Genomic DNA, 25,846 nt, shown 5'->3' on the forward strand with positions numbered 1-25,846 from the left:
ATCTTCATAATCATGGCCGAAATTATTACTGTAGGGATCAGAGTCTTCTGTTATGGAGGAAGCTTCTGATTCTTTAGTTGAATCATTGCTGTTGAGTTCATCCTTGATGGATTTCTTTAACAGTTGTATTAAATTTTTCTTCAATTGTTCCAAAGGAAACTTTTTCTTTGAAGAAGATGAACTTTCTGAATCTTTTTAATTCTTATTCTTTGCTGAAAATGATGCTTTTTTCTACTTTGAGGAAGAATCTTTTAAATCTGTATGTGAATCTTGATTACTTAGCTTTGGGATGGTTGGATAAATCTCTATTGTTTATTATTAAGGCTCAAAGCTAATTTGTATCTACGAGTTATATGAGAAATCTCTATTGTAGCTGCACAAATAATCTCACATTTGAAGCATTTTATGTTTATATAGAGATATTTCTTTCTTTATTTTTAAATGATATTTTAGACTTCTTTTAATTACACAGTTCAGATGAGATGAGATATTTTGTTGAAAGTTAAATAAAATATTATTATAATATAATTTTTAATATTAATTTTATTTTGACATTTGAAAAAGTTAATTATTTATTACATTTTTTGCAGAAATTTAGAAAAGTTGTAATGATTATATGAGATAGAATGAGTTAAGATAATTTGGTTTTGTGTAACCAAACCAGCCCAAGTGGTTTTTATATGGAAACAAACGCCAAAGGCATATTAGCTCATGAATCTTGTTTCCTTCACTGGTTTCCCACTTTTTAATTTAATTTCTTTTGAACTCTCTTTAGGCCTCTTTTGCTGTTTGCTTTGGAATTTACATTAAGTTGGCAAGCTGCCAAACATTGTGATTCCAGTCTTATTCGGTCAATATAGGAGCATTAATCGAGCTTCAAACCTCACATAAAATATGTGGAGCTACGGGAAACTTGGAAAAATCACAGTGCCTTAAGAAGTCAATATGTAAAACACATCACTTACCATGTAATTCATTACAGTTATAATATACTAATAATAAAATAAAATAAAAAAAGAAAGAAAGATCAAGACACAGCAGTCGATTACTCGATTAGTTTGCATCTGCAGTCCATTGAAAGTTGTGGCTGCTGGAAAGAATAAAGAAACATTCATGTATAAACAAAAGGAAAAAGAAAATAAAGTACATTGCAACTCTTTAAAAGCTGGTAAACCAGAAAAATATATCGAGACCTGAATCAATGCACACATTCTATTGTGCAGTGGGCAGCGTCCAAAAACTATACCCCTCATCCTCATTCCACCATGCCTGTTAGACTTTCATGGTGGGAAAGACCCTCCCATTTATATGTAATTAGTTTTAATAGTTCCTGTTCTGTCTTTAAGTTTCCTAAGCAATGTAGTTTTTTTATTTTGAATGAATGAAGCGTATCTTGTTGAAAAAAAAAAAAAAGAAGGAAAAAGAAAAGAAACTGAACCATGAAATTTCAATTATTAAAATGCCTGTCTGTACATAACTAAATATTGAACTTATACCTTCCATCTCTACAACAATCAAATTGCCAACTCATTATCACCCTAAATTTTCACATTCAAAAAAAGTGATGACTTGTACCACTCATGATCTAATTAGCAACTCACATGAGATTTCCCTTGCCACAAACTACTAGAGCACCCTTCTTGGAAAATGTAGCAGACGTACCAAGTTCAAACACAATTGTCTCCTTTGAGAAGCATGTTGAAATGCCATGTATAATTATAGACTTCGCATTGTATCAACTCGGTCGATGACATCCAAGGCTTTGACCCGGTCAATATTGAAGTCAATGACAGGAAGAGAAAATGGCCTCCTAATGGGAAATAGGTCCTTTTTATTTCCACTTGGGGAGTGGCTGATACTCTTACTCAGCCTATGGTGCTTGCTTAACCTGGTCTTTGCAGTATCAAATTCCTGACTCTTGCTTATTCCAGGAGTCAATTTCTGCTTACTCACATCCCGAAGCATTTCTTGGTCTTCAACCGTCAACATGGGGGATTGAGAATAGGGTGTGTATGTTGATAACTCTGTGGTTTTCTGGCTGGGCGAGCGAATTGGGGATTTTCCAGGAGACCTCAATCCACCATTGCCAGCCCTAACTTGGCAGACCAAATGGTGAAGCCACATTACTAGTTCAAGAATATAAGTTTCGGTTTTCTCCTTACCTGCATGATGTAACGTTTCGATCTTAAGCAAGTCAGTCTGGCCGGTAGGTTGTCTGTTCACCTCAGACCTAAAAGTAAAAGGGAAGGCTTAGTGAAATATGAGACAGAAGATAAATGAAGGGAAAGCAAGTGCATTAAGAACTCACCCTGTATTTGCCCATTCTCCAACCCACCCAAAGCCATGATGAGCTCTGTGGACCAAAATGCAAATAAATAAATAAATAAATAAAAACCATATGGTTAATTATCTGGAAAAAAAGGTAAAATAAAACAATTAGAAAGACAACATGGTGAAATATTTACAAATTAGCAAAAATAGCATCTTGTCACCCATTTAAATTCTTGCAACTCAAACCCACCACATTACAGTGTGGAAGAGATCTCGCTTTTTTTATAATTAAGAAATAAAACAACTGCTATAGTACCCCCATGCTCATGCGTGACACATATTTCCCACTGCAAGAAAGGGAATTGCACAAATGATAGAACAGGGGTATCAGATGCCCTCATAGACCAAAGCATTTACTGTAAGGGCAAGTAGAATTACTTTGTTGTGTTGGTAGCAATAGGAACAAGCCAGTGTAGAGTTTTCTCCATCTCAGCTTTAATTTGTGGGATGGTTAGCTGCAAGAACACCATTTGAAGAAAGTTAGGGATAAGCAGATATAAATTAAAAGTCGGAGTTTTGGCTGAAGTAAATTCTGCCCTCACAGACAAATCGATAGTGTCTACAGCCGCATGTCCACACACAAAGAGATATACACGAGGCATATATACAGCAAAGAACACAAAATACTGCAATGACTCAGATTATTCTCCTTTGTAATAAGTGTATAAAATACGTACCTCTTCCTTAACCTGAAATGAGAGTAATTTTGAACGCAAAGATGCCTTCATACTAGGCGGCAGACCCTGATATAAAGCATCCCTTGTATTTGGAGGTACAGAACTTGACCGAGACACCTGATTATAACATGATGTGTTAAAAAAAAAAAAAAACCCTTATTGAAAGTAAGAAAGAAAAGATAACTTAACATAAAGCATCATTTCCCTTATTAAAAAAAAAACATACAGCAACATTTCACATTTGTTTAGTCTAAACATAACCTCCAGATTGCTGGGAGATTATTGTGCTATTGATACAACTTTTCTGCTTATGACCTGGATAATTTCTTTATGAGCAAACTTTACACTGACTGTTAGAAACATCAAAATAACAAAAGGTTGGTAAAATAATAAAATAGGATGCCCGTATCTCATTTGTTTATCACAGCTGTGACATATGTTTGTCCGGTATGTACAGTACATAATTTTCCTTCAACCATCCATATTCGCTTCTCATGAACAATGAGTCCTACAACTACCCAATGGTACCCAAAAATTTGATACATTCTATAATACTTGAGTACCCCAGACTTATTGCAAGTCCAACAAATTCATGAAAAACAAATCTCATGAGTAAACTCAAGAAGGCCATCGTTGTCCAGGGAGGTTTTGGCAAGCCCAAAACTGCTCAAAAGTTGGTGCAACATGCTTTTCAGGTACCAAAGACCCAAACCACCAATTTGGGTTGCTTCAGTTAGATTCTTAACTATAACAGTTCAATTTTGGGTCCAAAAATTTTAGAACCACAGCCAGAAAATGGGAGTGATTTAACAAGACAAATCTAATTGAAAAATTTTTATTGGTTAATTACAATATCACATTTTGATATTACATGATACCTTATGGAATAAAAAGTCTAAAAGACAAGCAATTGGTTTGAGAATACTTTTTAAGTTTTATAAACTAGTTGAGTTGCATTACCGATCCAGATGGATATTGACATACAATAATTAAGTTGTAGACATTGAACAACCTGTGTTTAGGATATAAACAAGCTTCCTCTAAAACTCTAACACCATTATAGACTTGCCAACATAGGCTGACTACAGTCAATCTTGCCTAAAAACGTCATTGCTAGTCTGATCTTGCCCAAAAATCCCAGGGAAGTGCTCTAATTCCACCACAAAACATCAAGGTAAGATCTCATTGGGAAACACAATGGGCAGGTTAGATTTTGTCGGAAAACATAATCTAACCCCCCCCCCCCCCCCCCCCCCCCCCCTCTTTCTTCTCCTTCTCTTCCTCTGGGGACCCCAAAAAAAAAGACCAATGCTGGTCAGACCTCGCCGCAAAACAACAAGGGCAGTTAGGACAACAAACACCCATGGCGATCACAATTCTGGTCATCGATATGGAATCAACAAACAACTCAACCAGAATTGATTGAGAAACCACTTGAAACAGCCAAGATACTGTATGAACCAGTTGAAACTCAACAAAATCACCCCAAAAGCCACTAGAACTGGCCAAACTAAGGAAAATCAGCTGAAAAGTAATTGAAACTTGCCAAGTACAGTTCAGCCAAAAAAACTGACTGAACCAGCCGAGCTCTACATCCGGCATTCTACTAAACTGACTGATAGTCATTCAAAATGTGCCAAAACCAACTAAACCAGATAAAAAATGTGAAAGTGCTGAAATTTGGACTCCAGTTGACCCATTATTTTTAGGTCCATGTTGAACCATGGAGGTAGGCTGGGATTGACCCAATAGTTATAGGCAGGAGAGAAATGGCCCATGAATCATGAAATGTAAGAAAGACCGGCAACCATAAAATCCAACATAAGATCAGCATATAAACCGTGACTGATGCCTAAATAACCTAAGTCAAGCCCAAGAATGATGAAATAACAAACCTGACTGTAAACAATCATTATAAAGAATAGAGAGCACCCGAAACCAACCATAGGTCATCATTCAATCAACAGCAGATCTGCCGACAATTTCTGCCAAGGGAGAACTTATCTACCACCACAGATGATACCAGCAAACCCAGTAAGACCACACTTTCTTGGCATCAACATGAGCAATGGCCACAAATCAACATCAAGAGATCTTACAACACAACTGTGCATGCTGACAAGAACCTCACAGCCAACCAGCACCACGGACATGCCTGGCAATGCTCATAAACATAAACATTGGCAACCGCCATGCTGATGAAAACAAATACCTCAGATGACCAAGAGGTGGTCAATAACACACGTATTCTATTTCAAAGCACTAAGACATTAAAACCCACCAGAGACTGCAGCTAACCACCATGGAACCTTAAAAAACAACGGCAAGGATTGCCATGATGACTATATGTAACAACCTATTCCCCATATAGAATATGAATAATCTACAGAGTGGATTCCAGGCTTCTCGGATATGTAGCAGACACCTAGTAAGTTATAAAGGTAGTCATAGGTGCTAAATCCCACATTAGGCCATGTTTGGGAGGTGAGATGAGTTGAGAACATCTCATCTCATCTCAAAATTTCTCATAATTTCGTTCCCAAAAATCACTCAAATACAAAACACTTCAATTTCAAATTTTCAACTTTTTCATCTAATCATTACAAAACTTCCAAACAAATCACAACAAAATAATACAACTTTTTCAAATTTCAAAACAAAAGTAATATTAAAAAAATTATATTCAAACAATTTTTTAACTTTAAACCCAAAAAAACATCTTAACTCAAACCATTTCACTACTATTCACAGAATTCTCATCTCATCTCATTACCCAAACATGCCCCACTATTTATTAGGTGAATTGGGCTTATAAGCGATTCTAGGGATGCTTTATATTGACTAAACTTTTTGTGGTTATAGCAAATGTAGCTAGAGCTTTCCCTAGACCAATACACAGGAATCAGAGCAAGGTTGTACCCATGTGATATTGGAGTACTGCACATGGCCCTGATGAGGACGTAAAAAAATTAAGAGGGTGTTACCTATCCCACATTGAGAATGCGTATATCCACATATAGTGGGTAGGTTATAAAGGTAGCAATGGCAGCTTAGCCCACATTAGCTACTTACTAGGTGAAACTAGGTTGTATAAGTAATTCTAGAAAGTTTCAAATTGACTAGTCTTTTTGGGGTTATACCGCGGCACTCTATCAGAGCATCACTCAACCAACACAAAACCACCAAAAGAAAAACATTCGTGTTTTTTTTTTTTTTTTTTTTTTTTTCTCTTACACCAAATACTCTAACAGGAACCATAAACTAGTTTATTTAGAGATTTATCATGGCACTGCCCTTGAGACTAAGAGTCTTACAAAAAAAAACATCTGAAAGCTTCACCAAAAGGGGTACTATAACAAATACAAGAAAAAAAAACAACCATAAACCAGGGAGACTGAACAATAATTTCAAACCCTACGATCCTGCCGTAAGCCTGCTTTTCCCGGCCTCCAGATCGCTCATAATTTGGATGCTTCAGTGGCGGGTGTTTTGGACTACTAAAGCGGTTCCCCTCAATGGAATGTACACTTTACTTGCACAGCAAATGATTGGGAAATGGATGCAATTTCTGATCTGTTTAGTTTTTTGTATGATACAAGTATTGGCAGGGCTGAGACAGAAAATGGTTTGGATTCATATTGGAAATAAGAAGTTCACAGTTTGATCTACAAGGCATTGTCTGGTCAGAATGTGGTACATTCTTTATCTTGGAAGTGTATATGGAATAGCATGGAGCCTTCAAAGGCTGCTTTCTTTGGTTGGACTGCTTCCCTTGGGAAAATTATGACCTAGGACAATCTTAGAAAGTGTGGATTAATTGTTATGGATTGATACTAAATGTGTAAAAAATGTGGTGAATCAGTGAATCTTTTGTTACTTCATTGTGAGATGGCAAGACTGATATGGTATGAGGTCTTCAATAGGATTGAAGTGGCATGGGTGGTTGCCTAGGAGCGTGGTAGATCTTTTCACCTATTGGAGAGTTCTTAGGGGTAAATCTCAAATTGCTGCTGTTTGGAACATGATCCCTTTATGTCTTACATGGTGTATTTGGTTTGAGAGGAAGGACTGGTGTTTTGGAGATAAGGGACTCTTAGTGGACGAACTTGATGTTTCTCTTTTAACACCTTATTTCTTTGGGCTTCAGCCAAAGTATTCAACGAAACTAGTGTTCATGATTTCCTTGTTTCTTTTTCTAGCTCCTGACTTGTAACTAGGCTTGCGCCTTTGTATACTTCATGGGTACTCGGGCTATGCCTATTTACTTGTCTCAACAAAACTTTTCTTACTCAACCAAAAAAAGAATATGAAAATGTAAGAGAAATGGGGGTGAATTTCTTTAGTGCCTTCATTTCATTCTTCCATATATCAAGGGACATAAAAGGACAAACTACGATAGACACCTCACAATTAACTTTTTTTGATAAGTATTAGGTATGAATTAACTAATACCTTCTAGAATAGGAATAGGCATCTAGGGACCCTTTTTGTCTAACACAGAAAGTCATCTAGAGAAAATGTCTGTCTTTCTATCTATTCTTCCACAAAATCATGCTTCAAAATAATTTTTTTTTTTTCTTTTTATCATTAAACAAAACTTTATTGATCATAAGAATAGGCAAGAGCCCAAGTACATGGGCTTCAAAATAACTCAAGAAAGCAAAAAGGTACTTCAAACTTATTGGATAATACTGAAGTACATAGAAGAAGTTTCTTTGCTATTATTACACTTGGGATATGTTTCATAGATGCATTGGGTATTTCGCAGGTCATTTCAAACCGACCAGGTTGGAAGAACACCTCTACTCTTACAGTTATGATGTAAACAGAACAAACAATGGGAAAGGTGAAGACATGTCAAGACTGGATTAATCATAAACTTACAATGGTATCGATGTGAGCAATAATACTTGCATAATGCAATGCAAGACCGGCAGACCCAAGTTTTTTATGATTGCCATGATAACCTTTTATTGGCTTGTCATCATCTGCAAGGTCGAAGAGGTCAAAGCATGAGAATTTCACTAAATTAACATAAGCCTAAGAATAGCCCCCCCATAAACTTCTACATCTAGTGTTGTTTAAAGAGGCCACTTCAAGAAATAAATGACGTGAATGAAATCATCCTTATAGAAGAAAATAAGTGAACGATGTTAGTCAATAACTTTTAATAAGCTTAAAAAAAGTAGAGAGAGACAGTTTTATCCTCCTAGATAGATTTGCAATCTGATGCAGAAGAAATTGGGGCTTTCCCACAAGGTTCATAAATGAACAGATGTTGTTCTATATTTCCAGGGAAGCTTCAATATTTCCAGTGACTTAGTTTGCTTGCTTTCTATGAAGCACAAACTCCATTACTCTAGCAACTAATCTGTTCCCCAATCAATATGATGCATCTTTCCAATTCTTTAAGGTAAACTTGGATGTTGTCTTTAATAACCTCGGTTGAATACAAATACACCTTGGGAACTAGAAATGCCCAGAGTCTAGCTTTCCCATTTGTAAGGAGAAAATACAACGATGAGCAAGACAAGCCCCGGTATGCACATAATATCATTAATGTTTTCCCAATGCATACCAGCACTACCAAAGGCATCATGAATCTCCAAATGCAGGGAATGGACAATGTCTACAAGCTTCTCCATCACCTGCAAAAGAAGAGAAAAGAATGGTCTTTTTGTAAATGAATAACAACAATGAGAAACAATTCGAGGATAAGACGCAAAGTGGTTCATTGTGTAAGTATCTCTTAAGAACCAGGAATTATAATACTGCACACTGCACATATGGCCGCCAAATGCACAATGGTGATAGTGTGAGAAAACATATTTATTAATCATATCCAGGAACCCAAATTCTCATGTCGCACATTATCTCTTTATGCACCTAGAAAGAGCTACATAAAGCAGCACTAAGGTTACCTCTTCCAAGATCTTCGACCAGAGTGATTTTTTCTTCAAACTTTTTACATGCTTCTTTTGACTCTTTAACTCTCCCCTTAAAATTGCAAGGCTGTCCCCTACTTTCAAAAATAGAGAAATAAACCAATATAAGTCAACACTAGGAAACAAAGTCACTAATAAATAACCGTAACTGTAACAACAACGGTGAAAATAAGACTTTCCATTTGTTTCTTCTTTTTTTTTTTTTTTTTTTTTTTTACTTTTCTAAAAGTAATCCTCCATAATCTATCAGGATTTAATACAGAACATCACAACTTTGAAACTAGGGCTGAATATTTCAATAAAAAAGAGCCCATAGGCTAACCTAGGTGAGAGAAAGCTTTGAAGATGAAAAATTAACGTGTCATTTATGCGTAATTGAATATTTAAATAATATACGCAAACAGCTCCGCCCAAAGGCACAAGAATTAGACACAAGAATGTCCCGCCCATTAACGATAAAGAACTTGTATACTTCCTGTATACATGGGCTTTGCCTACTGCATTTGTTGAATAAAATTTTTACTTATAAAAAAAAAAAAAAAAAAAAAGGATAAAGAAAACTCGGCCCATTAAAATCTATAAAAGCTGCCCATAGAAACAGAGTAATAAAAATAATTTAAGCTTCCCCAATGTCTGCTCGTGATCCTCAAAATTCCAATCATTCATTTCCCTCTAAATACACCACACTAGACAGGTAGGGACCATATTCCATTCAACTGCAATTTGTGGGTTACCATACTAAATGTTACTGTTGGACCAGCCACACAAAACGCATCATGCCTATGCCTCACATTACAAAGATGCAAACACATAACAAACTTTTTCTTTTGATAAGTATGCCAACATATGTGTCGTCTCCGTACATGATTTTTTTCTTAGTTTGTTACATAGATTCCACTCCTTCTAAGAGACATGTCCTCTCTGGACATTTTCTCTCCAGACATTTTAACTAATGGTATTTTTTTCAGTGACTCTTGTCAGAATCAGGTTCCTCAGTTGCTTATCATTTACCTATTTGTTTTAGTCTACAAGGATGGGATTCTTAAAACACTTACCGATAGAAACAAAGGTGTTTGTTTTATCATTGGAGGGGGCAAAATGCATTTGTATTATTGAGAGGAGTAGGAAGGTTACAAAGGAGATGGTGCTAAGTTGTGCCAGTGCACACTGGTTTGCAAACACATTGGAAGAATGTTCATTATTGGTAAGCAAGAAAGATTTATGTAAGACATATCAAGATGGTGACAAGGCTATTTTCGCTCATCAGCATTCTAATGCTTTCGGGCGTTATCAAGAACTAGCAGAATATGGCGGTAGTGTGTGTCAAGGAGTTTTACTGATCCTGGAGGGAATGGAAGGAAGGGGGTGACAATGCCTCTCTTTGGAGATAAAGCATGCTCTGTCCATCATCTGATAGATAAGACACAGACATTGCCTTTACTCCCGATCAGGGTAGTAGACAGAGGGAAGGGGAACCTGGTCAAGTCGTATGCAGAGGCAGCAATGGATGGCGCGGTGAAACTGGTGGTGGTGTCGAGTGGTGTGGGCCACACATCAGCTTTGCAACAAAGTGATAGGGGTAAAGAGGGAAGAGCAGTAGTAGAGGAGAGTGTTTATGGAGATGTCATCATGTTGGCTGGTCCTACTTGCCATCTAAAGGGGCATCCGGAGGTGCTTTAGTGATGTATGATAATGGGTGGTGGAGAGAATGGATGAATGTGTAGGAGAGTTTATTGTGGCTTGCTTCTTTTAGAGTAAATTTGATGGAGGAGATTTCATGGAGATAGAAATTAAGGGCACTCTGGCTTAAGGAGGGGGATAAGTGTACAAAATTCTTACACAGGATGGCTAATTCTCACAGGAGGAACAATGCTATTGATACACTGATGGTAGATGGGACAGTTTCTTCGGATCAAGTGGTCATCAACAACCACATTGAACGCTACTATTAACAACTCCTATCAAAAGAGCACAATTGGTGACCGAAAGTGGATGGTTTGTCTTTTTCAACATTAGACCAACATAATGTAGAGTGGCTAGGGAGGCCATTTGCAGAAAAGGAGGTGCATAGGGTTATTAGAGGGATGGCAAGTGATAAGGCCCCCGGTCCGGATGGCTTTACCTTGGGCCTTTTTCAAGCTTGTTGGGAAGTGGTCAAGGGGGATCTGATGCAAGTCTTTCAAGAATTTCATTTTGATGCAAGATTTGAAAAGAGTCTAAACGCCACCTTCTTAGCCCTCATTCCCAAGAAGGTAGGGTCTACGGATGTGAGATATTATCGCCCCATTAGTCTTGTGAATGGGGTGTGTAAGATCTTGTCTAAAGTGCTAGCTAATAGATTGAGCTCGGTGGTGGACAAACTAATCTCGAAGACGCAAAATGCATTTGTCAAACGTAGACAAATCCTTGATTTGGTTCTTATTGCAAATGAAGTTTTGAACAGTCGAATGAAGTCTAGAGAACTTGGGTTACTTGGTAAGCTGGACATGGAGAAAGCTTACGACCATGTCAACTGGCAGTTCTTACTTTACCTACTTGACAGATGTGGTTTTGGGGGTAAACGACTGAAATGGGTGGAATTTTGCATTTCCTCTGTTCGCTTCTCTATCTTGGTTAATAGCTCACCGGTGGGTTTCTTCAACTTCTCTCACGGCTTGAGGAAGGGAGACCTGCTATCTCCCCTTCTTTTTTTATTCGTCACGGAAGCTCTCAGTAAGATGATTGAGGGTCTGGTAGACGGGGGGATTACTCTATGGATTTCTAGTGGGGAATGGAGAGCTCAACATATCACACCTGTTATTTGCTGATGTCACTCTCATCTTTTGTGGAGCACACCTTGGTCAAATGCAAGCATTGAGGGTGTTACTCCATTGTTTTGAAGTTGTTTCAAGCCTAATTATTAACATTGCTAAGTCTGAATCAGTGCCAGTGGGGGTTGTCAATGAAGTGGAGATTTTAGCTTCAACCCTGGATTGCAAGATATCTTCACTTCCTATGAAGTATCTTGGCTTACCTTTGGGTGCATCATTTAAATCTGAAAGGACACGGAATGATGTGATTGAAAAGGTGGAGCGCAGATTGGCTGCTTGGAAGAGACTATACTTGTCGAAAGGTGGTAGGTTGACTTTGATTAAAAGCACCCTTTCAAACTTACCCACCTATTTTTTATCTTTGTTCCTGCTCCCCACAAAGGTGGCTAACCGTATTGAGAAATTACAAAGGGATTTCCTGTGGAGTGGATTGGGGGAAGAGTTCAAATTCGATCTGGTTAATTGGTCTATGGTGTGTACCCCAATTTTCGGGGGAGGTTTGGGGATTCGCCGCTTGACGGAATTCAATCAAGCCCTTTTGGGTAAATGATTGTGGAGATACCAAAACGATAGGGAGGCTTTATGGAAGATGGTTATTGATTCACAGTTCAGGGAGGCTAGGGGAGGATGGTGCTCGAATGAGGTTAGAGGTACATATGGAGTGGGGTTGTGGAAATTTATTAGGAGCCTTTGGGAGTCCTTTCGAGGAAATGAACATTTTGTTGTGGGCGATGGCTCGCGTGTCAATTTTTGGTATGACAAATGGTGCAGTAACCGGTGTCTTCGTGATACCTTTCCTGCTCCCTTTGAGCTGGCTAGAGAAAAGGATGTAGTGATTGCTGATTTTTTTACCGTCTCAAATGGTTCCCCTTAATGGAATGTGGATTTCAATAGGGCAGCCCAAGATTGGGAATTGGAGTCTTTTATGAAGTTTTTTGCGGCATTGTATTTTGTAAGTACTTCAGGGGGCACCGGAGACAAGATGCACTGGAGTCATTCCAAGAAAGATATTTTCTTTGTTAGCTCTTTTTATCAAGCGCTAACGAGACTTGGAAGGACTATGTTCCCGTGAAGGAGCATTTGTCGGACAAAAGCCCCTTCAAGAGTAGCTTTTTTTGTTTGGACAGCATCATTGGATAAGATCCTCACTACAGATAATTTGAGGAAACGACGGGTAATTATTCTGGATTGGTGTTGTATGTGTAAGAAGCATGGGGAATCAGTAGATCATTTGCTTTTACACTATGAGGTGGCTAGATTCATGTGAAATGATTTTTTCTCAAGAATTTGATTGTCTTGGGTCATGCCTCTTAGATTGGTAGATTTCCATGCAAGCTGGAGAGATCTCCGTGGCAACCCACAAGTAGCGGCAATTTGGAGAATGGTCCCAATATGTATGTGTTGGTGTATTTGGAGTGAGAGAAATGCCAGAAGCTTTGAAGATCAAGAGAAAACTATGGAGGAGCTAAAAGTTTTCTTTCTTAAGTCATTGTTCTTATGGGCGGGGGCAATTGATTGTAACGGACTTAGGGTCCAGGACCTTCTTCTTTCTATTGTAACCTCTAGGTAGGTGTCTCTCATGTATACTTCCTGTGTACCTGAGCTTTGCCTATTTCTATGAATATAACTTCTTGATTACCTATATTAAAAAGAAAAAAAAGAAGAATAAAGAAGACGAATTCTTGTTGGCATTTGCAAGAGTATATGGCCCTAATCTTGATTTAGAAAGAAAGCTATAGTAGGAAGAATTGGCGGGAATTCTTAGTTGGTGGGAGATACCAAGTTGTATAGGGGGGACTATAATGTCACTGACTTCCCGAGTAAAAGATTGGGTGCGTCTCACATTAACCCTGCTACGAGGGATTATGTTGACATTTTTTAACATGAGCTTATGGATATTCCTTTAATTCGAGGCATGTTCACATGGTCCAACAGTCGCGAACACCCATATTGGTCGAGGCTTGATAGGTTTTTTTATAACTCCCGATTGGGAGTAACATTTTTCAAATGTAATTCAAAAAAGACTACCCACGCTTTGCTCAGATCATTTCCCTATTCATCTTAGACAGTGGAGGCATCCAAGGGGGTAGAAGGTATTTTAAATTTGAGAATATGTGGCTTAAAAGTAACGATTTTGTAGACAAGCTCAAGCAATGGTGGTCGTCGTACTGCTTCCAAGGTTCCCCAAGTTTCATAATGGCAAGAAAACTAAATGCGCTAAAGAATGATTTGAAGCAATGGAATGAACAAGCTTTTGGAAATGTGGCCCACCAAAGTTGCTCTCTCTTGGAGGAGCTACAGGGGTGGAGAGCGAGGAGGAGACAAGAACTCTCTCGGAAGCTGAGAGAATCTGCAAGAGTCTGTAGTCATGGAACTTGAAAGAGCAACATTGATGGAAGAGAGCTCTTGAAGACAAATTTTTTTTTTTTTTTGATAAGTAAGAAAGAATTTAATTCATTGAATGAAATAGGCAAAGCCCATGCATACAGGAAGTATACAAAAGGAAACAGCTAATTACATTCTATAAAGAAGAAAATGAAAACAGAAAATCATGAGTTCATGATTTTCTGAATCTCCATCAAGCACTATAGCTGAAAACCATTGAAATAAGGAGAACACAAAGAATTTCCAGATTTGGTCCATAGTGCGCTCCTTATAATTAAAAAATCTCTTGTTCCTTTCCCACCAAATACACCACATAAGACAAATGAACCATCTTCCACACGACGACCACTTGAGGAGAACTTTGAAGCCCAATCCAACATGCAAGTAGATCCACTACTTTCATAGGCATCACCCAGGCCATCCCAACTCTACTAAAGACAAAAATTAAGGGCACTATAGCTAAAGGAGGGAGACAAGTGTATTCACTTAGGAGGAGGATCAATGCAATTGAGGCGGTGGTAGACGGTGCAGTTTCCTCGGATCAGCTAGTCATCAAGAACCAGATTGTATAGCACTATGAGCACCTCCTCTCTAAACAGTACACATGGAGACCGAAAGTGGATGGATTAACTTTTGAATCATTAGCCCAACAGGGATCGTGGTGGCTTGAGAGTCCATTCAAAGAAGATAAAGTGTGCAAAGTGATAGCATGGCTAGTGACAAGGCTCCAGGCCCTAACAGTTTTACCATTGGTTTCTTCTAAGTTTGTTGGGAAGTGATCAAGGATGATCTCATTAGGGTATTTCAAGAGTTTCATGCTAATGAAAGTTTTGAAAAAAGTCTAAATGATACATTTTTAGCTCTCATTCCTAAAAAGTGAGGGTCCTTGGTTTGCCAACTCCTGTAGTTTGAGATAGGGGGATTCGCCCTCCCCATTACTCTTCGTTACCGTCATGGAAACTCTTAGTAAGATGATTTCGGATCTTGTGGAAGGTGGCATTCTCTCTAGCTTCTCGGTAGGGAATGGTGATTATGGCTCTATTGATATTTCTCATTTGCTTTTTGCCGATGAGACTCTCATCTTTTGCGGAGCAAATCATGGGCACATTCAATCTTTGAGGGTTCTCCTTCTCCAGGGATGTACAGTATCTTCTCTACATAAGAAGTATTTTGGCCCATAAATACTTTGGATTATCTTTGGGAGCTCCCCATAAATCTGTCTATTTGGGATGGGGTGATTGAGAAGATCGAAAGGAGATTAGCTGGTTGGAAAAAGATCTATTTATTCAAAGGGGGTAGAGTTACATTAATTAAAAGCACCTTGTCTAATTTACCTACTTGTTTCCTCTCTCTTTTTCCTATTCCAGTGAGGGTGGTAAAAATTATTGAGAGAATTTTTTGAAATTTCTTATGGGATGGTATTGGGGACGAAAGAAAATTTCACTTGGTGAATTGGAAAAAAGGTTTGTACTCTGGTGACTTGTGGAGGTTTGGGTGTGTGGAATTTGAAACTTTTTAATAAAGCTCTTCTTGGGAAGTGGCTTTGGAGGTATAACAATGAGAATAATGCATTGTGGAAACAAATTGTTGATGCTAAATATGGAAGGATGTGGGGGAACTGGTGTACTAATGAAATAAAAGGGGTGTTTGGGGTGGGTCTATGGAAGTCCATTCAAATGGGATGGGGGGACTTAATCAGAAACACTAATTTCAAAGTGGGGACGGGATCCAATATTTCTTTTTGGCATGATGTTTGGTGTGGTGATTTAGCTCTTAAATTAGCATTTCCTAGCCTTTCAGGATCGCTAAATGTAAAGGGGCTGCTATGGCGGACTCTTACTTGTTTTCTAATAACATGTTAAATTGGAATGTGGAATTCTCTAGAGACTTACAGGACTGGGAAGTGAGTGAAGCTGCTGATTTCTATGCTATCCTTTATGATTCTAAGATTGATCAGACCAGGGATGATATGTTGCAGTGGACTCATGATACTAAAAGCAGATTTTCTGTGAAATCCTATTACAAGGTGTTAATTAGTCATAGTAATATAACATTTCCCCGGAAATGTATTTGGAAAGCTAAAGTGCCCAGTAAAGTTGCATTTTTTTGCTGGTTGGTGTCGCTTGAGAAAGTTTTAACTACCGATAATTTGAGGAAAAGGGGCTTTTATGTGATGGACTGGTGCACCATGTGTAAAAATGATGGTGAATCTGTTAACCATTTGTTTATTCATTGTGAAATGGCAACAGCTTTGTGCAATGAGTTATTTGTTAAGGTAGGTATCGATTGGGTAATGCCTTTTCATGTGGTGGAATTTTTGGCTTGCTGGCAAGGTGCAGCTGGAAGTGCACGAAGTACAGAGGAGTGGAGAATGATTCCCCTGTGCTTATTCTGGTGTTTATGGCTTGAGAGAAATGGGAGGTGTTTTGAAGATCGTGAACGCACAAGGATGGAATTTAGGGACTTTTTCTTCAACACTTTAAACTTTTGGGTGAATAATCTTGTGAGGGATATCAACATTTGTAATGCTTTTCCTTAGTGCTATTTTTGCTTTAGATTGTACTTAGGTGTATTCTCTTGTATACGTCCTGTGTACTTGGGCTATGCCTATTTACTATGAATAAAATCTCTTTTATCTATCAAAAAAAAAAAGTACTTTGGCCCACCGTTGGGTGCTTCCTTCACATCAGATAAAATTTTGGAACACCGTGATAGAAAAGGTGGAACGTAGATTGGCTTCTTGGGAGAGGTTATACTTGTCTAAAGGAGGTAGGCTTACTGTAATCAAAAGTATCATTTATAACCTACCAACCTATTTTCTGTCCTTGTTCCGGCTTCAAACAAAGGTAGCCATTCGTATTGAGAAGCTACAATGGAATTTCTTGTGAAGTGGGATGGGGAACAAGTTCAAATCCCATCTAGTGAATTGGTCAATTGTTTGCACACCAATGTTTGGGGGGGATTGAGGATCTGTAATTTGATGAAGTTCAATCAAGCTTTTTTGGGTAAATGGTTGTGGCGGCACCACCAATAAAGGGTGGCCCTATGGAAGTCAGTTTGGGGAGTCTTGGGGAGGATAGTGCTCGAATGAGGTATGTGGATCATATGGGGTGGGTTTGTGGAAACACATAAGAAAAGGATGGGAGACTTTCCTAAGCCATGCATGTATTGAGGTAGGTGATGGTTCTCAAGTCAAATTTTGGCACAACAAATGGTGTGGTGAACAAAGTATCAAAGAAACATTCCCTGACATTTTTTAGCTTGTACAGGCAAAGGATGCTTCAGTAGCTGACCTCTTGGCCTTCTTTCGTGGTTCCCTCAATGGAATGTAGATCTCATTTGGGTAGCACAAGATTGGGAGTTGAAGGTTAACACTGAGTTCTTTGCCTTGGCATATTCCGCCAGGGTGACTGAGGGCATCATAAACAAGATCAATTGGAGCCCATCCAAGAAATGTAGATTCACAATTAGATCATTCTACCAAGTTCTACCTAGTCAGGACATGACCACTTTTCCATTGAGGAATATATGGAAGATGAAAGCTCCTCTTAAAGCTTTTGTTTGGACGGCCTCCCTAGACAAGATTCTTACTACAAACAATCTAAGGCAAACGCCGTGTAATGTTGTTGGACTGTTGCATGTGTAAAAAGAATAGGGAATCAATCAATCACCTACTTTTACATTGTGAGGTGGCTAGGACCATGTGGGATGATTTTCTTGCTGGAATAGGATTATCATGGGCCATTCTTCATAGGCTGGTAGATTTTCTAGCAAGCTAGAGAGGACTCCAAGGCAATTCACAAGTGATAGCAATATGGAAGGTTGCCCCTATAATGTATGTGTTGATGCATTTGGTGGGAGAGAAATGATAGAAGCTTCAATGATTGCGAGAGGACAAATGGATAAGCTTAAAATTCTCTTCTTTAAAACCTTGTTCTTATGGGCACGGTTCACTGATTTTAACGGACTAAATGTCCATGATTTTCTACTTTCGGTTGTAAACCCTAGTTGGATACTTCTTATGTATACATCCTATGTACTTAGGCTATGCCTCATTTTCTTATGAATAAAAATTCTTGATTACTGATAAAAATATAATGTAAATTACTCACTACTGACATGTTTCAAATATCAACAAATCAAAATAAGATGTTAATCTTTATTTTTTGGTTCATAAGTTACATATGCACCTAATTTTTAAATAGAAAAATATTATAAAACTCAGCAATGAAAGATTACTAGGCTAGATATAGCAAGGCATTGGGAATGATGATGACCCATTCTAGAGTTGGGGAATCAACAGTACTAGACATTTAAACATCCTGGTCCTACATACAACCGTCTATGTTGTAATAAGCATACCCATCATGTATGAACAATTCACAAAACTAGAAATCCAAGTCTTCTTACCTTTTTGGGCAGCATTGGAGCTATCCTCTTCTTGAAGCTTCCGCTGATAATCCAGCTCAAATCTGTCCAAGGCATGCAACTCATGATATAATTCCTGAAACCAATAGAAAGGGGTTTGTTGTCCATTCAGTCAAGTTCCAAGGTATAAACTCAATACAAATGGGCCTTTTAACTCAAATAGTCAATGTGTAATTTGTTAATTATGTCCATCTGAAATGTGAAAATATGGGAAAAAATGCATAGAAGATCACAAAGTTACATGATTTCCTTGTATCGATTTCTAGTTCCAACTAGTGTTTCTCTTGTATACGACCTATGTACGTGGGCTACGCCTATGTTTATTGTCAATAAATTATCATTTATCTATCAATAAATATATATTTCCAACTGAAAGAAAATGAAAGAGGGGAAACAATAGTCCTACTCTTTCCTTTTTAATTCGAACTGTGAGACAAAGGTCCATTATGACTATATTATTAATCTACATTACTGCAACTTAAAATGTGTAGTGGTCTCTTTTCAACAGTAATGTGGAAATACTCACAGCCGTATACTGAACCAATGTCATCAATTGCTGCATCTCAGCCTCTACTTCACCCTTCAATTGCTTCTGGGGGGTAACTTCGGAACCCAACCTAAAATATCATAAAGATAAAGAGCAGAACATGAAAACCTCGGTTGAGAGGTTTAAAGAACACATCAAACGTATAATACACAAGATCCATATCATTTACTTTTCAAAATAGCGATCCAAGTGGTGCCATTGTGGATCTTTGCAACGATTTCCAAAACGCACCACTTCACCAGAGAAAACTTTCAATTCTTCTCTGCCAGAATTGCAATATAAAATGATTAAGTTTCTTATGCATGTAACAATTATAAGAGAATCAACCAGCAAAATAAGGGCAATAGCAAAATGCAATAAAAGCAATATAACTCTCTATGTCTATAAACCTCTTGTCAAATGCAGCAATTCTCAGGAGTTCATCCATATCTCTCGAAATTAAATTTTGCACCCCTTCTGATGGAAGTACCACGTCTTTCAAATGCTTGATGTTCTCCTTTGAAAGGGATTGCATTAGATTGGCGCCCTTAACAATAGTATTTGCAACTTCAAAAGCCAGAATTGAGATTTTATTCCCTTTTGTTACCATCCCCGAGGTAAAACCACTACCGAGATTCAAATTTGTCATACTACTACCAAGTGTGTCCAAAACTTCTACTGCCTTCCCAAGCCCAGCAGTACCAGCTCTGCCCAGAAGGGAGCTCACCTCCGAAACCTATAAAACAAAAGAAAACTTATGCCAATTCGACACCATTGCCATAATATTTACTCCATTATTACAATATTATCTAATTACTGACTATTGTATTTCTTGCTCAGTTAAAAGCCAAACAACAAATTAAAGTGTGGAAACCACCATTGGACATGTCTGAAACCATGGCAAATACTGGCAACTAACACAATGCCAACAAGCATCTAGGTTAGTGAGTTCAGACTAACCAATAAGGGGATGCTTGGGAAATAAGATGAGATGAGAATTTTGTGAATAGTAGTAAGATGGTTTGTGAATAGTAGTGAGATAGTTTGAGTTAAGTATTTATTAAGTTTTGGGAAATGAGAAAAAAAAAGTTGAATGAAAAATATTATAAAGTTAAAATATTGTTAGAATATAATTTTTTTAATATAATTTTTGTTTTAGAATTTGAAAAAGTTGAATTGTTTTTTGTTTATTGTTTGAAAGTTTGGAAAAATTGTAATGATTAGTTTGAAAAAGTTGTAATAATAGTATAAAGTGTCTGTATTTAAATGATGTTTGGGAAGGAAATGAGATGAGATGTGTAGATACACATGGATACAATACTAACTTTATTCATTGCTGCACCATCATATACATACACTACACACAATTGACAATTATACCCTCACATGTTACACTAATTACAACCATGCCCTCTAACACTTCCCCTCAAGTTGGGGCATATATATGATATAAACCCAGCTTAAAACAAATAAGCTTTAACCTACTACAACACAATGACTTAGTGAACATATCTGCGAGTTTATCAGCAAACTTCACAAAGGTGTAGAATGTCACCACTTAGTATCTTATCGCGAATGAAGTGGCACATGGAGACAATGATACCATGTAGATACACAAGGAGACAATACTAACTTTATTCATTTATGTACCATCATATATATACACTACATACAATTGACAATTATACCCTCACAGGTTCCACTAATTACAACCATGCCCTCTAACAAGATGGAAATTATTTCCAAACATCCCCTAATTGTTTAGCTCACATCAAAGAAATGGCAATTTCTACCAAAAAGCCAACAGAGAAGCAATAAAACACCATATCCCTGAAAGCAGAATCTTCATAACTATGAAGCATATTTGCCTCCCTTTATTTGTGATCAATCTTGAAGAATTTCAGACATCTAGAAATATATAGTCCAGTAAAATAGCTAAACCGTAAGTTAACAGCAATAAGAAGAAGCACCAGGAGCTCAAATTGAGATTACATGCTAGATGTTACATCTTAAATTTCATTTATGAAGGATTGATTGATTCTCAGCCATCAGAAGTTTGAAATTAACACAAGTCCCAGTTTGGCAAGGTCATATAGACAATAGTTGTTCAAGATACTTCATAATTTTCATTTGAATGTAGAAGGTGTCGACGTGATATAGCTCCTTTTTTATTTTATTTTATAATTAATAAGAATTTTATTACCAAGAATAGGCACGGCCAAAGTACACAGGAAGTATACAAAGGAAATACCTACTACACGATATGGCTCTTTTCATGGCCAAAGAATACTCATCTACAGTTAACTGCAATAGGCTTTGGAGATATCAATTAAAGATGGATGCACTATGGAGAAATGTCATTGATGCTAAATACAGGAGAGCCTGAGGGAGTTGGTGTTCTAACGAAGTTAGAAGTGTGTATGATGTCAGTTTGTGGAAATATATTTGGAATGGCTGGGGGGAATTTCTTAACCATGTCTCATTTAAGGCTGGTGGATGAGAGACAGAAGTTACGGGGCTGATACTGTTGTTTTTTCTAATAATATCCCTTAATGGAATGTGAAATTAATTAGAGACCTTCATGATTGGGAACTGCCGGTTGTTTCAGTTTTTTTCAGTAGGCTGTATGATATGGAAATTGTGCAGGGAAGGAAGGACAGATTGTTGTGTGAACATGCTGGAAATTACATTTATAAATTCAGCTCTTATTATAAAATGCTGACTTGCCAATGTGACAATCAATTCCCTTGTAAGTGTGTTTGGAGAGCAAAGGTGCCTAGTAAAGTTGCTTTTTTCTGCTGGTTGGTGTCTCTAGGGAAGATATTGTCAACGGATAATTTGAGAAAGTGCGGTATAATCTGCTTAGACTGGTGTTATTAGTGCAAGAAAGATGGTGAATTGATTGGCCACTTGTTTCTGCATTGTGAGGTTGCAAAGACTTTTTGGGACGAGATTTTCAGCAGGCTGGGTATTGCTTGGATGATTCCCAAGACGGTGGTGGATCTCTTGGCTTGCTGGAAAGGATTTATGGGTAGTCATCACATTGCTGATATTAGGAAGATGATTCCTTTATGTTCGATGTGGTGCCTATGGCTAGAAGGGAATGGGCAGTGTTTTGATGACAAAGAACATTTATTGGGGGACCTTAGAGAGTTTTTCTTTCGAACTTTGGCTTTTGGGCAAAAGTTATTGTATTGAATGGGGATAATCTTAATGATTTTCTTTTAGCATTTTCTAGCTCCTAGTCTCTAGCTTGTATCCAGGTGTTTCCACTTGTATACTCTCTGTGTACTTGGGCTATGCCTATTTACTTGCTTTAATAAAATCTCTTATTATGTATCAAAAAAATAATAATCCATCAAACAAATAAATCATAGTATGAGTTTATTCTTTTAAAGTTTCATTATAAAACAACTTTAATTAGGCTGTACTGTCAACTTAAAATATTTAATCAATAATTACCATTGCCTTTTACCCCCTATCAACGGAAATATCCTACAGGTCTCCTTTACATTGTGGCAGGTGAACTTTAAGATTCATTGACAAGGCAATGTTGCCCCTAGAAGGTTTCATACACCAACCCTATCCTACCTTTAGCTTTCTAGCCCCTACCTCCAATCTTTTTTCAATGAGCAAAGGTATATTCAATGTTGGGTACCTAGCTTCAACCAAAATCCCTTTGTCCAAGGGTCAACTCCAATACCTCTTCCTCACAAAAGGAAGATAGGCAACATTTTGCTACTAGGGCTAACGGTACAAGTATACAGCCAATACTATCCACAAACAAAAAATGTTCTAATTTCCGTCCTCAAATTCTGAAAATTTCTCCAGCAAGTCACCTAATTTCATGCAAACCCAGAAAATCTCTAGACATGTCACAAACTAAATCATTTACAAAAGTATTCAATTGCGTAAAAAAGGGCATACATCCAAAGAAAGGTGGGCTGAGTAATCAAGGAGTATGATCAATTTCTCATTGATAAGTCAAAAAGGTAAATAGTTCTTGAACTGATGGTCTCACCATCCCACTGGCCATAACAAGACGAGATGTCCGTTTAGAGTTCTTGGCTGAAGTTATTATAGTATTATCCATGTAATGAACAATGAATAGAGGTAAAAACACACTATTACTGACAGCATATGACGAACCGTCAAGGGAACCTGTTTATAAAAGGTTTGGAGAAAATTTCAATGTGTCTACCTTCTTGTATTCCATATTATTTTTTAATTATTAATCAATTTGGCTACTGTTCAAGTTCTGTCTCACACCGAGCCAATAATGGCTCAGTATTTGTGTGATGATGCAGAATGCAAGGGTAGGCTTCCCATTTACTTCCGTATTTGAATGAACATAACACACTCTAATGAGCATGTGGACTGGAGAAACTAAAGTTTAATAGTCATAGTACTAAAGAACACCAAATGTTGTGTATTACAATAGTCATAACATTTATAGCATATGGATTATGAATTAATTATCAGAGAGAAAACCCTAAGACACCCAAACCCGCTGCCACCCTTCACCCACCCTTTTACTTGTTATCAATGGTACATGCTTGCTTGATTATTGTCTCTGTGTTCTTATAGCATGATTTCAAATTCTTTGTTCGACAAAAAGAGACCACACAGCACAAAGCCATGATTTGAAAAGAGCTGTAGAATGGACAGGTAACTCTTAGAAATTCATTAACTGAAGTTACTGCAACATGTTACTATCCTCTTTCTGATGGGTCTGATTTCTAGTAATGGATTCCTTCCAATAGAAGAGTCTGGTTTCAAATGCCACTGAAGACAAGCAAATATAAAACAACCTTGCATATAGCAACCTATCATACCATACATTGTTCAACCCAAAAGATGTATTATCAATTCCAAGAAAACCATAAAGCAAAAACATGCAAAGAACAATTGAATTCAAAATTACCTTCACCACTGCTGCCTGCTTAGATTTGTTCGATCTAGACTTGTTCGATAACACCCTCGACAAGTGGGGAATCCCATCATTGATATCATCTGGATGCAGTCCATATGATACTACATTCGGTTCTCTTAACTGCTTATCCACAACTTCACCAACTGGTGATGGGTCATGGCTAAGTATTTTTTCTGGCAATGCACGAGACTGAAAATCCATCCCAGCCCCATTATTAGAATGACCATTAGCATGTGAAAAGTTTACGCCAGCAGCATTATCTACATTTCCATCATCAACAGTGGATCTTCTCGACCTTGAGCAAATCCCACCCATCGAATTGACCACCACAAACTACAACTCACTTGTTATTCACAATCATTGAGAGTAGCCCGTGTGTCCAGAAATTCAAAACTGTAAGTATCAGAGACAGTCCAGAAGCTCCTGTGACTCCCACAGCTAGGAATTTAATGATACCAGTTTGAAACTAAGAATGAAACATTCCAGTTCCTCGCATACATCCACAGTAACAATACTGATCACCACTGAAGCTCCAGCCTATTCAACTCCTAGATCACCAAACTCTGAATCAACAAGATATCCAACCACTAATCCGAGAGTAAGAATCATAACACTTCAAAAATAAAAATTATACCAGAAGCGTTGGAATTGATTTTTTAATGAAAAAGAAGAGGAAAAAGAAACGGCATTTGATTAAGAAGGCGATCAAAATAAGAAACTCATAAACGCCGATTACATTAGAAATTAAATTTAAAAGTCAAACGCAGCTATCAAGAAATAGAATAACACAGCGTGTAGATACATAAATAGAAATAGATAAGAACTCACCAGAGTGGTTGAGTTGCAGCTGGATCTGTTGGAAAACAGAGAATATGATGACGATGATGATAGGCAAAGAAGACAAGGAGCAGAGAAAGAACACAAAAAAATGACCCTCAACAAAACCCAAAAGGCAAAAGAAAGAAAAGGGATGCACAACTGAGAAAGTCGATCAGAATCACAAAACCTTCTCTTTCTCTCTCTTCTCTCTATGATCTCGAGCTTTAGCTTATGGCAGTGATCAAGCTGCCAAACCCACAACCCATCAAACGGACTGACTGCTTGCTGCTGTAGTCAAAACCCCAAAATCCCCCAACCAGCCTCAATTTCCACCTCCTGCTTTAACCCCCCATCCACCCATTAACCAAAAGTCTTTCAATTTGAAATGGAGTCAAACATCTTGGTATGTCCCACTACCAACATTAATCAGTATTTTTGTAAGAACTTGATCATATCGAATCTTATTTAAAAATACAAAAAACAAAAAAACGAATACCACTAGTCTTAAACAATTGAGTAATGTAATTTTTCTTGATCGGGTCAAAGTATAGTTCGTTTAAGGAATTTCAAACCTCTTGGCAGTGGATGTAAAATATTGATTTAATTTTATCTAACTAATTATTAAGAAATCTTAAAGTATGGATGAAATAATACTCTCACGTTATCACAACGTACTATATTGTTAGAAGTTTTTGCATCATAATCAGTCTAATAACACATCATAAAATGATGAGAAGATAATAAGAAAATAAATGATAAATAACTTTTTTTCTTTCTTAATATAATGTATTCTTAGAAAAATTATATTACGCATGTGTGTAAAATATATTTAATAAATTATTTACAAGACATAATTTTATATAGAAGATAAATTTTAAAATTCAAATCTTATAAATTAATTTTTACAATTTAAGTGATATGAATAATATACTCTATACACAAGTTTAAAAATAAAATAACTCGTATTTAAAAATAAATCAATATTATTTATT

The 25,846-nt window shown here is 37.3% G+C and overlaps 1 protein-coding gene across 5 annotated transcripts; it reads right to left on the reverse strand.

The window, feature by feature from the left end:
• Positions 1-1,428: 1,428 nt before the first annotated feature.
• LOC122299267 (protein PSK SIMULATOR 1-like) lies at positions 1,429-25,352 on the reverse strand. 5 transcript variants are annotated; one of them, XM_043109404.1, is made up of 14 exons: positions 25,042-25,352; positions 24,864-24,888; positions 24,027-24,572; positions 19,513-19,838; positions 19,293-19,385; positions 19,103-19,193; positions 18,559-18,652; positions 8,930-9,027; positions 8,587-8,656; positions 7,893-7,996; positions 3,009-3,125; positions 2,710-2,786; positions 2,309-2,353; positions 1,429-2,230 (listed from the first exon to the last, which is right to left on the reverse strand). In XM_043109404.1, exons 3-14 carry the CDS (start codon positions 24,348-24,350, stop codon positions 1,717-1,719), a joined length of 1,953 nt encoding a protein of 650 aa, XP_042965338.1. In that variant the 5' UTR covers positions 24,351-24,572; positions 24,864-24,888; positions 25,042-25,352; the 3' UTR covers positions 1,429-1,716. The 5 variants fall into 5 exon arrangements, with proteins under 5 accessions (XP_042965338.1, XP_042965335.1, XP_042965337.1 ...); XM_043109401.1 differs by having other exon boundaries at positions 24,027-24,583; XM_043109403.1 differs by having other exon boundaries at positions 24,864-25,352.
• Positions 25,353-25,846: the final 494 nt, after the last annotated feature.

The sequence above is a fragment of the Carya illinoinensis genome, chromosome 16 (genome assembly GCF_018687715.1).
Source record: "Carya illinoinensis cultivar Pawnee chromosome 16, C.illinoinensisPawnee_v1, whole genome shotgun sequence".
Lineage (NCBI taxonomy): Eukaryota > Viridiplantae > Streptophyta > Magnoliopsida > Fagales > Juglandaceae > Carya > Carya illinoinensis.

Coding starts and splice junctions, on each gene's coding strand:
- LOC122299267 (XM_043109404.1), bottom strand. CDS start 24,350: ATGGGTGGGATTTGCTCAAGGTCGAGAAGATCCACTGTTGATGATGGA. Junction 19,386..19,512: donor ATTGCTGCATTTGACAAGAG/GTTTATAGACAT, acceptor CAATTCTGGCAG/AGAAGAATTGAAAGTTTTCT. Junction 8,657..8,929: donor GGTCGAAGATCTTGGAAGAG/GTAACCTTAGTG, acceptor CTTCTTTTGCAG/GTGATGGAGAAGCTTGTAGA.